The sequence below is a fragment of the Phytophthora ramorum genome (genome assembly GCF_020800215.1).
Source record: "Phytophthora ramorum isolate Pr-102 chromosome Unknown Phyram_PR-102_s0006, whole genome shotgun sequence".
Classification (NCBI taxonomy): domain Eukaryota; phylum Oomycota; class Peronosporomycetes; order Peronosporales; family Peronosporaceae; genus Phytophthora; species Phytophthora ramorum.
The window spans coordinates 1,892,270-1,905,792 of record NW_027150652.1 but is presented as its reverse complement, the minus strand read 5'-3'; the positions used below and the strand labels follow the sequence as shown (position 1 = coordinate 1,905,792).

At 54.3% G+C, this 13,523-nt stretch overlaps 5 protein-coding genes across 5 annotated transcripts; 2 read left to right on the top strand and 3 right to left on the bottom strand.

The window, feature by feature from the left end:
• Nucleotides 1-15: 15 nt before the first annotated feature.
• KRP23_7499 (Flavin-containing monooxygenase FMO GS-OX-like 3) lies at nt 16-1,681 on the top strand (the record flags this gene model as incomplete). Its single annotated transcript, XM_067892825.1, has 5 exons — nt 16-76; nt 152-273; nt 348-716; nt 786-1,399; nt 1,486-1,681. The coding sequence occupies 5 exons, from the start codon at nt 16-18 to the stop codon at nt 1,679-1,681; spliced, it is 1,362 nt and encodes a 453-aa protein (XP_067744667.1).
• A 178-nt stretch (nt 1,682-1,859) lies between these two features.
• Nucleotides 1,860-3,500, bottom strand: KRP23_7498 (Squidulin; the record flags this gene model as incomplete). The annotated part of the gene is made up of 1 exon (XM_067892824.1): nt 1,860-3,500. One exon carries the CDS (start codon nt 3,498-3,500, stop codon nt 1,860-1,862), a length of 1,641 nt encoding a protein of 546 aa, XP_067744666.1.
• Nucleotides 3,501-4,386: 886 nt separating this feature from the next.
• On the bottom strand, nt 4,387-7,089 carry KRP23_7497 (uncharacterized protein; the record flags this gene model as incomplete). Its single annotated transcript, XM_067892823.1, has 1 exon — nt 4,387-7,089. One exon carries the CDS (start codon nt 7,087-7,089, stop codon nt 4,387-4,389), a length of 2,703 nt encoding a protein of 900 aa, XP_067744665.1.
• A 214-nt stretch (nt 7,090-7,303) lies between these two features.
• KRP23_7496 (SUMO-activating enzyme subunit 2) lies at nt 7,304-9,260 on the bottom strand (the record flags this gene model as incomplete). Its single annotated transcript, XM_067892822.1, has 2 exons — nt 7,304-9,154; nt 9,234-9,260. 2 exons carry the CDS (start codon nt 9,258-9,260, stop codon nt 7,304-7,306), a joined length of 1,878 nt encoding a protein of 625 aa, XP_067744664.1.
• A 315-nt stretch (nt 9,261-9,575) lies between these two features.
• KRP23_7495 (Serine/threonine-protein phosphatase 2A 65 kDa regulatory subunit A beta isoform) lies at nt 9,576-13,495 on the top strand (the record flags this gene model as incomplete). Its single annotated transcript, XM_067892821.1, has 2 exons — nt 9,576-10,535; nt 10,622-13,495. The coding sequence occupies 2 exons, from the start codon at nt 9,576-9,578 to the stop codon at nt 13,493-13,495; spliced, it is 3,834 nt and encodes a 1,277-aa protein (XP_067744663.1).
• Between the last annotated feature and the right edge of the window lie 28 nt (nt 13,496-13,523).

Below are 13,523 nucleotides of genomic sequence, written 5' to 3'. Positions count from 1 at the left end.
TTTGAAATCGGAGCGATGGCGGTCAAGTCGCAGAGTGTTCGGGTGGGAATCATCGGTGGTGGCGCCGCCGGTATCAGTACGTTGCATCGGGTTTTCCATTGCAAAATGCGTTGAGGTTATGGTGCATAACTTGCGCCTTTCGCTGTATCAGTCACCGCCAAGTGCCTGCGGGAGGTGGGGCTCAACGTCGTCGTGTTTGAGAAGGCTGGCAACGTGGGAGGAGTGTGGAAGTACGACGAGTCTGCCGAGTCCCCGTCGTCCGTGCTGTATAAGGTGGGGATTGCAATGCGGAGGAGGTGAGGGCTGCAGTTGACTAAACGTGACTGTGTTGCGGTCTCGGGTTGCAGTCGCTGCACACGAATCTGCCGACTGCGATCATGCAGCTGAAGGAGTTCCCGTTCCAGAAAGGGGTGTCGAGCTTCCCCTCGCACGCCGATGTACTGACATATCTGCAGAACTACTCGAGGAACTACGAGGTGGACAACTGTGTGCGTCTGAACGCGGCCGTGACAAGTCTTTCCAAGGTGTCGGAGAAGTGGAGAATTGGCGTGTCGTCAAAGGAAAAAGGGGACTACGAGGAAGACTTCGACCGCGTTGTGGTCTGCAACGGCCATTTCTCCAAGCCTTCGTTGGCTCCGATTAAGTGCATTGAGAACTACAAGGGCACTGTGTCGCATTCGCGGTCGTACCGCACTCCGGAGCCTTACAAGGGCAAGGTAGGCGTTTCTACTCTAAGGTGTTATTTGGAGAGATCCTGCTGACAAGTACTGTGTACCATGGAGCAGCGCGTGATTGTCATTGGTCGTGGTCCATCGGGCCAAGATATCTCTCTCGAACTCGCTAGGAGTGATGCTGCCGAGGTTATTGTTGCGACCCTGGACTACGACCTGAATGCCGTCGATCCGCAGGACCGGCGCGTGTTGAAACCTGCCATCGACCACATCGCTGAAGACGGCTCGGTAGTTTTCACGGATGGGTCATCGATCGTCTCGCCCGATGAGATCATGCATTGCACCGGTTATCTGTACACGGTGAAGGAGCTGTTTCCGTCGGAGCTTCTTTTCCCTCAGGCTTTCGTTCAGCCCAATGGTGTGGCGGATGAGGTTGCCGCTGACGTATTGAATTGCACTGCAATCGGAACTGCGGTAGCTCCTGTGTACAAGCAATTGTTTGCCATCGAGGACCCCACGGCCGCATTTGTTGGACTGCCGTTCAGCAACCTGCCATTCCTCTGCTTCCAGCTTCAAGCTCGATGGATTGCACGCGTATTTGGTGGATCCGCCCTCCTACCATCAAAGGAGGAGATGTACGAAGACTTCTTCGCTTACCTCCGCACTCTTAGTAATGGAGGCGTAAGGAAGTTGCACCAGTTGGGAGCTCGCCAGAAGGACTACTTCACGTACGTGCTGCATTATGCAAGGTTCGCATGTATGCTGAGCTAATCAATGCTGTCTGTGTCTTTTCAATGCCAAAAACTACATGTAGCGAGCTCGCCGCCCTCTCCAACATTGAGGTTGGTGAGGAGATCCACGAAATTTACGAAGATGCGCGGTTTTTGCGCCAGAACTTCCCCTTCAGCTACCGCTCTGCTGAGTTTCGGGAGGATCCAGCTACGGGAAAATGGGTCCGCCGCATCAAGTCGACCGACTCGGACTCGGAGCTTGTGCAGCAATTTGCGTAGGCTCTCCGTGTTCAGGGCTGTTGATCTCCAAACTCACCGAGCTCCGATCACTGCTGATGGCATTGAAAACGCTTCTTGCCCAAGAAATTTTTCTATTCTCGAAGACACTTCTGTTTGCACTTTAGACGCTGAACGATTATCATGTTGCTCAGTGCATTGAAACCAATTGACCTCACCGTTAGATGTCGCTATGATGGTTGTTAAATTGCGATTCCGCGCTGCCTGCCCACATCCTCAAGAAGCTGGCGCCTCCATGGCGACGCTGCATGCAATCCTCGCGTGATGTCACCTTATGCTCGCGGTCTTGCAATGTATCGAGATAACTGAACCGCTCTCCGGCAACTTTGCGTACATTGACCCGGGACTTCCAGTCTTTCAGCCGTTCAGCCTGGATGTGTGCCTCCTCGTATTCTTGCAGAAGAACTTGGGTTCGCTCATAACGCACCGTGCGCCGCGAACGGCGTGCAGCTTCGTCGATTGTTGCCGAGGGTTTTCCGGCTCGCATCATAACGAACGAATCTGAATTATCGTCTCTTTTGGCAGATGGAGGTGCACGATGGAGAGGGCTGTACGCCTCGTTGGTTGTAGTGGCGAAGCGCTCCTGTGGCGACAGATACATTCCGGTGTCAGAACGAATTCCGTCACCTCCCACACCCACACGACTCCAGTCCGTGCGCTCATGACGTTGATGGTAAAAGCGATCTGGTGAGACCGGCGATAGTACTGCCACAAGAGGGGCTCTCGCACCACACGATGTTGCTGGTCGACGCTCAATCTCGAGCTGCAGTGACGAAGGTGATAGTGATAGCGCAAATTCCATTTTCGTATTTTCTGATGGAGAAGTAGTTCCTTTACCAGCGTTGACGATCGCGGCGGTTCGCTTGCAAAGCTGTTCTGGAAGGCACATACCAGGGCTTGCAGTCTTTGCATTTGCAGTACCCGGTGCATGCTCTTCTTGCTGAAGCAAAGCCAGTCTTCGCTGAGCAAATAATGGGTCCACAACATCACGGGGGGTCAGATTCACTGTTCGTTTGGCGTGTAAGATTGCCAGCTCCTTCTTTCGCGCATTGTCTATCAGATTCGTAGCCACATCTCGCTCCCCAACAGCAAAGTAGTGGACAAATTCACGTAGACTAATCTGCTCGTCACCGTTTCGGTCTATAAGCTGCAACATTTCCCGCATTTCTCCTGCTGGTAAAGCATCTTCCAATTTCAGAAAACCGCGTCCCAAGGCGTGCTCCACTTCGCTGTACGAGAGAAAGCCATCATTGTCAGAATCTACATTCTTGAAGGCATATGCAAGTAGTTGCTCAGGCTTGCCACCGCGGACACCAATTGCTTCCCCGTGTTTTTTATGCAGCTCGTCCGTCACTTGCTTGCGTAGCTGCTTCATACGTCTTCGTGAACGGGGTGAAAGCTCTAATGGGGTCCGGTACTTGATTGCCATCGAAGAACTCGGGTCTCGCGTTGGCCCTGAAGGATCTTTCAGGGGGCTATAGGCACTAAAAGGGACAGCGGCGTCAGAGATACCAATACTCGGAGAGAACATCTGAGCAAACTCTTGGAATGCCATAGTGTTGTCACCGTTGGTGTCCGCAGTTCTGTACAGTGCGCGCGTTTCGTCGGGAGATAGATCAACTTCTGCAGCCTCAACCATATCTTGAAAACGTTGTGCCGAAATCATCCCGTTGCCATCACTGTCGAATGCTCGGAACACCGCACGCATCGAGCCATATTTCTCTATAAAAACATCGTAAAGCTTTGCACGGTTGTGCTCCAGCAATGCTTTTTCCTTGCTAGCTGAGGCGTCCCTTTTCATGGTTTCACTGCTGTAGTCAACGATAGGACTTCGTCTCCCAGCGGGCGTAGTAGACTCACGAGCGTTGTTGCTACTACCTCCAAATCCCAGTCCAGGAAGTTCCGTTGCGTTCGCTGCCTTCTGCGTTGTCGTGCTGGATAGTGCTTGCTTCTGCCGCGGTGTTCCGCTAATGTCTCGATGTTCGTCAGAGCTCCTGCTGCTATTTGTTGGACTTAAGGCATACAATCGTCGATGTTCAGTTCGCAGAACAATGGGCGCCATCTTTCCTGGTTCACACGATCGGCCTAATCCTGGGCCCTGACGCTGCGGGGGGTCCAGAGAGGCTTTCATCGCAGCAACATTCGTTTCACCAATGCGATCGAAAGCCACCGATGTTCGTAGCTCACTGGGTCCAGGACTAAGTAAGGCATCGACCTCGACAACGGAACTGCATTTCGACAAATTCGTCGCCCCAACTTGAAGACGCTTGCGCTGTCGCGCAGGAAATTCAGCATGGTATTTTCCTGGACTCCCAGTAGCTCCCATTGCAGCGACACCTGCCGACATCGAGGCTGTAGCCTGTGGTGATTTGGAGCCATCACGAGGACAGCGAAAGTTGTTACGCTGCATGCGTGCTGGCATGACTTGGGCTTACACACTACTGCGCCTGCCTCGAGCTTTTGACTCTCCCGACTCCCACAAAACGTTGCATCACCTAAAAATATGAAAACAATTCTCACAGAAACACAGGGGCTAAATTAGATGTGCATTGCGCACCGACCTTCGTCGATTGGTTCTCTCGCTTCGCGGCAATATCTTCATCTTGTCGACGAATGCGCAGCGAAATACTTTATTGGGATCCGCGGTCATATACGTAGCTTATAATGTTCCCGCATCATGTTCAGTGCTAAATCGACGAAGGCGCAGCCGTAGATTTGGCCGGCCGTTTTCGTTTGCGCTTCTGCGGAGTCTTCTGCTGCTCACTCGAAGACCGATTTACAGTAGTTTGCTGTCGATGTGCTAGCATATGTGATGCGGCTGTCGCCTGCTTGGCTTGCCGTTGCGGGAATGACCGCTCCAACTCCCTCGCAAGGCTTTGGTCATATCGCACACGTACGCGATGTGCACGAGTTGGACCAACAGAGCAGGGTCTCGAACCATCAGCAACGCCGTGCGGCAATAGACGCCCCTCGCTGACTGCAATCCATTCGACGGTGTCCTCCGGCCACAACGAAAACCGAAGCAACACAAACTTTGCGATCCCCGAAGCGATTTCCGAGTAGGTTTCAACAACTTCTCCATAGTTCCAGCAACCATTTCGATCGAGTACATCCACCACGTCGCCAACATGAAGCCCGAGCGCAAATTCCACTGATGCAGCCACAGCGAGTGAACAGTTGTCCGCGATATCGCGCCGCACGCTATACGCTATCATGTCGTGTGGAACACTATTGATTTGTGTTGTCCGGGGCCGACGCGCTGGAGCGGTACCAGGAGGGGCAGCGGGCTCCTCACTAGCGTCCCCCGGAGGACACAGCTGCAAATAGACGTCTTCAAGTTCTCGCGCTGCAGCAGCCTCGCCCTCCAGTATTGGTGCACATTGGATACTGCAAGCTGCTCTTTCATACACAAGCTGAGTTGTTCGCCAGTTTAACATGGACAGTGGGATCAGCTTGCTAACCGAAGCAGCTAGCACTTGAGAGACTTCGTCCTCTTCTGTACAGTCGCCAAAGGATGGCAGACCACCCGCAATCTCGCTATTGGAGATCGTGGCATGTAATCGCGTGTGCGTATTGTCACCGGTACCTTCATCATCCCCATCACTAGGGTCGGCAAGTTCATCTGTCTGCTGGAGTTGGAGTTCATACTGTTGCTGGTGGTGTCGTGTCATTTCTTCTTTCCAGCGAGCTGGAGCCTCAACACGATTCACTGATGCAGGGTGCACAACATCGAAATCGGGCTCCTGATTCTTGCGGAGCTTCCAGAGACCCAGGGATGCCGGATGCAACTGATTAATCGGGAAACTTGGTAGCAATTCCTCTTCAAATACAACTTCCTGTGCGGTTATGTCCATAGTGCCCTCATCCACTTTTGTAGTGGTAGCTTGTTGACGTCTCGGAGGAGGCGTACGTGGCGTAGTTGGTGGTGATTTGGACTGGCATGCCTTCACTCGATCTTCCAGGCGCCTTCTAAAGTCCTGGAATAGATCGTCGTCGTATCCATACACCAGATCCCGATGAGATGCCAGCAACGAGCCTTTCGCATCAACAGCGCCCTTGCGCTTCTTTATAATCTTCATCGCTTGACTTTTAAGATGACTCTCTCCAGCTGAACTATCACGCTTTTGTTGCGCAAGAAAGTCTTTTTCCTCCCATACGTCGCGGTAACTACGCCCACGACGTATTGGGTATTCCACGTGATCTGTAGTCATATCAGAAGCATCGGCAACCATAGCCTCCAGAACTGCACGCTTAGTCTCTACACCCGACTTGCCGCGCCACACAGTCGGATTCGCAGCTATGAAATTGGCATTCTCATTGCGCCATCGCACAAGATTGTCCAGGTCGCTTTGTGCTAAGGGGTCAAAGTATGGGTCAATATCTTCCCATTGCCATGGCGCACCTTCAGGTGTAGACGGGTAGAGGTGCGATGCATCAGCATCAGGATATACAGGTGATGGTGGTGCGTTTCTGTCCGCCTCGATATCACCTCCATTCTGAGCTGCATGTCCGTTCACAGCGATGCTGAGCTTGTCTTCTAAAGCAGGCGATGCCGGCACGCTGTTCTGCTCCTTGCCCGCTTTGGCCGCCTCACGCCTCCGTGAAGCTGAATAGCCCAACTTCTTTCTGCGCTTTCTCCGTCCCATTGTACGACCCACTTCACTTGGCGTGACCGACTCCTCAGCCGTCACGGATGCAGGCGTTATCGGAGCAGTTTCTGCTGATGCAGCCGACTCTGCAGTAGGTGTAGCTGGCAGCACTGTTATTACTGTACTGGGTGGAGCTGTGCCAGCTTCTGGTGGGGTATCCTCCGTGTCATTCGATCTGCGCAAAGGAAGATCATTGACGCTGCCATCGCTCGAAAAAGGGCAGAGCTCAATGGGCACTTCGTCCTCGGGAAACACCATATCAACACCAGAAATATGAATTGCTGGCGAAGGCACATGTGCTGATGCACGAGCCTTTTCCTCGCCCTTTGAAGATTCTCCCACAACGTCTTCAGTGTTCACTTCCAGCTTCTGTTCCACCATCATAACACGTTCACCACTTGTATGCACTTCCTCACTTGAAGGCTGCGGCGTCTGTTCTTGTACACCATGTTTCTCTTCCCCGACCTCCTTTTCCACTGCTCCATTAGCGACTTCCACACCTTGCAATCCCCCGTTCTGTATCTGTTTATGTCCATTCTCCTTCGGAGTTTCTGCACTTCTTCCTTCCTTCTCTTTCGCCTGATGGATAGCGTCCACCATCACGTACTCATCGTCCGACAGGTGGCTCTGCCCGTTCTGCTCGTGTTTCTGCGGCGCGGAAGCCTCTGCAGTCGTCGTGGACTCCGCCGGCCGCTCCTGGGCGGGACTTGAGGCGTCTTTCCGGCTCTGCGCGTCGCTCATGGCCGGCGAAACTTCCATCCACACGTGCAGAGAACGCGCTCGTCTCCTCCAAGCACTTGCGCCGCGCGTAGTGGCCGCCAGCGCTCACTGCGAGGGCTCTCAAGAACGCGACCTCTTCGCGGTCTCTTTTCGGCGCGATCGAGACTGAAGGGGGATGGAGAGGACGCCGCCCTTACATTTTCCAAGTAATCGGCTACCAACACTAAGTACGAATCTAGAGCAGATCCACCACGTCCGACTTGGCCTTCTTGGAGGTCGGATCATCTGCATCTTCATCATGTCTGCGGCGCTTGTGCACAGGGGCGTCTACAGGGTCCACTACCTCAAACCCTTCATCGTCCTCCTCTTCAGCTGGAGTGGACGTGACCGCCAGCTTTAGCGCCGCCTGCTTGGCTTCCTCCTTCTTGAGGTCCGCTGCCAACGCGGCGATGTCGCCGCCCAGCGCGAACAGCTCCGCAGCCTCCTCGCCAAACTCCTCCTCGTCCCGGTGGAGCACACGGATATTGCAGCGGAAGTCCTGCGAGAAATCTTCGATCGACACCGTAGTTTCGTGGCGGATGCCATTGCCTGGCAGGTCGACGAGCTTCTTCTCCAGGTTAACGGCCAGACTCGTCTCGGCGTCCTCACCTTCCTCGTAGATCGTGTTGGCGCCCAGCGAGATCGTGGGCTCGTTCACTCCCAGCTTCTTCTTCAGTACTTGATCCACCAAGTCGCGCAGCAGCATGCGATTCGTGTCCACAGCCAACTCCACCGTGTGTTTCGCGCACACGTAGCACTGCGGGTTGGGTTTCCCCAGCGGAGAAGGCTGAAGCAGCACGCCACGAGCGTTCCACGAGCTATTGCAGTAAGTGTACTTGCACGCTTCTCCCACGGGTTTGGCTCCTTGCAGAATGCGGAAAGCTTCCAGCACCTGGAAACCCGCCACGATGGCGTTCGTGGTGGCGATAGCAGGTATAATGTTCCCAGCAATGCCCTTGCAACTGTACAGCGACTCCATCGAAATAGAGAACACGGAAGCACGCAGGTTTGCAGCCGCAGTTACAAATTCCATACCAATAGCATCGTCCTTGTCAAACTCGTAGCTGCCCAAGTTGACACGCGCCAGTTCGCTACTCAGGATGCGAACGATGCACGAGACAAAACGCGTTACGCATTCCGAGACGCTCCAGAGGTCGCGGTCATTCCAGACCTTTCCGTTGTCCGCCTGCTTCTTAGCTGTAGCATCGTTGAGGCTGATCGCCTGTACGATGTTCGCGCCGACAATCTCCTCCAGCACCAGTGGTTGCGGGCGCTTGGCAGCCGTCTTGTACGTCTTCATCTCCAGCCTCTTCTTGATCTCAAAGTCGAACAGCCCACGAAAGACATTGCACGCGTACTCTTGAAGCTTGGACTCATCGTCGAAAGTCAAGTTCGGTGAGCGTGTCACTAAATCCATGAACGCTGACTTGTCCTCGTTGTTTGGATCCTCCCACAGCATTGAGTCTTCGGTCTTGCCGAAGAGCAGCTTGTAGCACTCCTTGGCCCACACAATACAGTGCACCATTTTCTCTGGGGTGCTGCGAATGGTACAAATCGGGTACTGCTTCTGCGTAACCTTGGGCGTGCACTCGTAGCACTCGGTCTCTCCCTTCTTGATGACCCGGACCTGACCCAGGAAGCCCGTTGTGCCGCTCTCAATGAGCGGCGTACTCGTAGCCAGACACAGTCTGTTCACGTGCTTGCGAGCGTCCACATTGTCCAGCGCGTTGAGCACCAGTGCGAACTGCTGGAAGTACTCGAGGCCGAACTGGCTGCTCTTGATGTTGCCGTGATGCGCCGTGATCTTGGCCTTAGGGTTGAAGCTCATAGCGATCTCGCGCGCTACGAGCGCCTTGGGCTTGCCCACATGCTGCGAGCGGAACAGGAACTGTCGATTCAGGTTCGACACGTCGATGGTGTCCAGGTCGATGAGGTGGATGTCGATGAAGCCGCTGAGCACGAGATTTTTGAGCAGTTCGCAGCCGATGCCGCCGGCTCCTACCACCAAGATCTTGGTGCTCTGCACCTTTCCGCGCAGCTCCTCGCCCTGTCAGTCAGATAGAGACCATCGACAAGCGTCAGTCAAAGGCTATAGACGCCCGTATCGGCCGCAGCACCCAACGCACCACGACTGTCGCCAAGCTTCCCGCCATTATCGTCTTCCCTCAATTGTTCGGGCATCTTGCGAGTTCTCTTAAGTACGTGTAGATCCCGTTTGTGGTCCACACATTAATACGTTCTCGTACACATCGATCGATGGAAATTCCCCCACTCAAAGAAAAAGGCCAGCGGCTCCTGTGATTCAGGCTCGCGACGGCAGCGCGCCCCCTTCTTCTGCACGTCTGGACAGCACAGCGGCCGCCACCTTCCTCCTTCCTCTTGCAGGTAGAAGAGCGCCCTCCTCCACTTTATCCCGGGATCGGCCTCGGAAACGTCTCTCTTCCCCACCGAACTATAATAGACTCATCATGGAGGCCAAGCAGGACGCGCTGGTGGACGTGATCCGCGCCATCATCGGGCCCAGCGACGTCTCGCGCGAGCGCATCCTAGCCCTGCTGCAGCAGGCTGGCAACGACCCCAATAAGGCCGTGGACCTGTACTTCCAGTCAGCTGGTGCCGCGTTCAAGGTGAACGACGTGGAGGGCTCGGACGAGGAGGACGCAGCCGACATGGCCTGGGCTGAGACGCCCGCGCTGCCTCGCGAGGCTGTCGACGGCGACGACGAGTGGAGTCCCCAGGCCGAGGAGCTCAGCGGCCTCTTGGGCGGAGAAGTCAAGCACGACGTCATCCGGAGCCTTCTGACGCGCACCAAGAACGACCTGCAGAAGGCTGTGGAAATCTACTTCTCGGAGAACGGAGCAGACCCAGACTTTGACGAGGGGAGCGATGAGGACGAGGACGAAGCCGCCACGGCTGCCAAGATCCCGCTGCCGCCCACACCCAAGAGCAGCGCCGAGACCGATGGCACGGAGCCGCCCGCGTCACCGACAGCGGCGTCCAGAACTGTCGCGCCGCCTTCAACAGCTGCAAAGCTGCCTCAGACGCCGTCGCAGTCGTCAGCAGCATTGCCGCAAACTCCTTCGGTGCTGAAGGCGATTGAGTCGCATCAGCTGACACCGCTGTGCTCACCAGCTGCAAAAGATACGTCGCCGATATCTGAAGAGACGGAGGCTGCTGCTCCTGAGGAAAAGGCGCTGACGGAGGAGGAGTCGTTGTATGGACCCGGGACGTATGAAGTGGTGATGTCGAGCAGTAACTTCCGCTGGCAGATTGGCAACGTCTTTGGTCGCGCGGTGGTGCAGCAAGTTCAACCTGGTGGACCTGCAGCTCTTGCTGGTATCCAAAAGTCGGACGTGCTGCTATCATTCCGTGAAACAGTGCTGAACGAAGAAAACTGCGCTGCTGTAGTGCAACAATTGTCCAAAGAGGTAAGGTTTCATTTGTGCCTTTTTGTGTGTTCCGGATACGTCACGATTCTGAATTGACACAATTGTGCTGTTGTTAATCGTTATAGCGCGTGCTCGTTCCTTCGGCGCTTCGCTTTCGCCGTGCATCGGACCCCCACAACTCTCAGCAGACTGCTCCCAAGGCCAACGGGATTTCTTCAGGATTTGGAGCCACTAAATCACCACTGAGAGACAGCGATGGAGATGTTGTTATGTCTTCGACGGATGGAGAGGCGGATGCTAAAGGACCTGTTGAGCCGAAATACGGTCTTCAGGTTTTAAGTCAGGCTGTGGAGTCCATGCAAGATGCCGTGGCGGGGCCTTCGGCCGTGGAGTTCAAGGTGCTGGTGGATCTGCTCCTGAACTCAGAATTCAGTTTGGACCGCGCTGTGAACACATTTTTGACCGAGGATCGCATTGTTAGCGACTTTCGTGGCATTATCGGCTTTGACTGGGATCCACAGCAACCAGTATCGACTGTTATGGGCGCCAACAAACCTTACGCAGCTTCTATTCCTGCAGGACCACTTGGACTTACTGTCGAGAACATCTTGGAGCGAACGATCGTTGTGGACATCAAGTCTGGAGGTGCTGCTGAGCGCGCAAACGTTAAGCGCTCGAGCTGGCTTGTTGGACTTAATGGCGAACGAGTCACGCACTTAACTCACAAGGAGACTTTACGTTTGATTGAAACAGCTACGCGACCGCTAAATCTGCAACTCGTAGTTGTGCCTCCTGATGATTACAAGGCACTTCGTAGACAATTGTCGATGAACATTCGTCAGCAGAAGACAGAGCGCCCGATTCCGGAACAGGATCGAATGTCTTTCCGCGTATTCCAGATGAAGATCCACCAGGGCGTGCTGGCATTCCCAAAGCTTGTAGCCAAGGCGCTCTTCCAGTACCTCAGTACGGAGGAGTATCACCCCCCAACTGTGGATCAGCAATATCCGAATCCTTTGGAAAGATTATTACCCGCAAACGAGGCTTGGGACGCTGCACTCTTAGCGGATATCGAGACGATGGAGGAAGAGCGTTCCGGTGAAATGTGCGCTGAGCGCCGATTCTTGTTGAACCTGTTTGCTTCGATCCACGACTATGACGATAAGGGTGAAAGCACTGTTATCCGAACTATCCAGTTCCTCGGGTGGCTTGCGGTGCGTACGGCGCGGATGCAGCAGTTTGTGGATGCAAAGGAAGCAGAGTCAGCTGATGGTGACCGTGTTACCCGACGCCATCGTTACGAACTGTTATTGGCGGTGGTGCTCCATGTACTTGAGAGCTTGTCTATTATCGAAAATCATGCCACATGGGACGTCATGGTAAATGCGTTGAAGATGCTGATTCTGTCATTGACCGATGAGGATGTGGACAAACTCCTCGTGCCTATGTTTGCCCGACTCAGTATCAGTTCAAGCCCAACAGCCAGAATTGTACCCGTGGCTCTTCTCTCTTTGGTGTATCCGCATGTGCGTGGTGATATACGCGTCCAGCTCCGTGGCATGCTTGATCGTATGTGCAACGATGATAACCCGCTGGTGCGCCGCGCTGTAACTTCTGTAATTGGAGACTTGGCAGCAGCTGGTGGTTCATCTGTAGCTACTTGGGCGGTTCAACTTCTAGAGAAATCAACGGCAGACAGCCACGACATTGTTCGTATTTTTGCTGTCAAAGGCTGTATTACGCTGGCCACCACATTGCGCCGTCTGCTTCTTGGAGACGAGAACAAGTCACGTGAAGAAGCTGAACAGGCCTTGCATCTACTATTTTGTCAGATGGTACCGATGGTGAACACGTACACGTCCGACTCATCATGGCAAGTACGGCTGGAAACCGCTCGCACTTTGCCTGCGTTCTGCAGAGCTTTCGGTGCAGAGTACACTGATGTGTTTGTTGATCATTTTGTGTCAATGGTGGGTGATCCAACTGTAGAAGTTCGACGCGCCTGCGCCGAGGGTGCCTTTCTTTTGGGCGAGGCTCTGCGAGATATCGCTGTGCAGCAAACTTTTGACTCAAAAGCGGGCGACTCAGCTACACAGGACGATAGTGCTGACAATGGCAACAAGTCTAATGGCGAGTCTTCTCGCGCAAACTCGGATCTGGTGGTTGCCGCGCAAGTCAAGTTTGTTCGTAGCGTACTTCCGGCAACGTATGCACTTTCAACTGACGTGTCAGTGGCTGTAAGACTGTCTTTGGCGCAGTCTGTTGGCCGCTCGCTGCAGTTCGTCGGCAGTAACTATTACGACGAGCTGGTCCCGATTTTCACGCAGTTTCTAGACGAAAGCCAAGACGCGACGGTGCGAGCATCACTTCTGGAAGAAATGGCTCGCTACTGCGACAACTCATCGGAGACTGTGACCGCCATGATTTTCCCCGCTATTCAAGCTCTGCGTACTTCAGTGCAGTGGCGAGTGCGCGTTAAATTCGTTCATTGCGTGGCTGCATGGGCCGAGCGTGACGATGGCGCAGCACTTCCTGGCGATTTTGCTGATGCATGCTTGGAGCTATTGGGTGACGCGGTTCACGAAGTTCGTGCAGTGGTGTGCGAAAAGCTCCCCTCGCTGGGGAAATTGTTAGGTAGTGAGTGGGTGGCTGAAAAGTGCGTGCCTCGTGTGTCGGTGTGCCTTCAATCCACGTTCCATGGGCGACTCACGGGGTTGCTGGCAGTAGAGCTCCTTGCGCCGGAGCTGCAGCAGATGGAAAAGTTAAGGGGCGTGATCGAGACTGTAGTGGAGCAATGCACATCCAAGACAGCGAACCTGCGCTTCCGTGCACTTCGTACTCTCGGATTGATCGTCCCGCGACTGAACGATCCAAGCACCACGGAAAGCACTCTCGAGATCGTCCGTCCTCTGGCCCTTGCCGAGACGGAAACTGACCCGGACGTGCGCGAAGCTGCGGAAGCTACACAGGCGCTGCTGGAGTTAGTGCTGAACTTGTGAATTGCATTCGCCTAGCCGTAACGCAAGC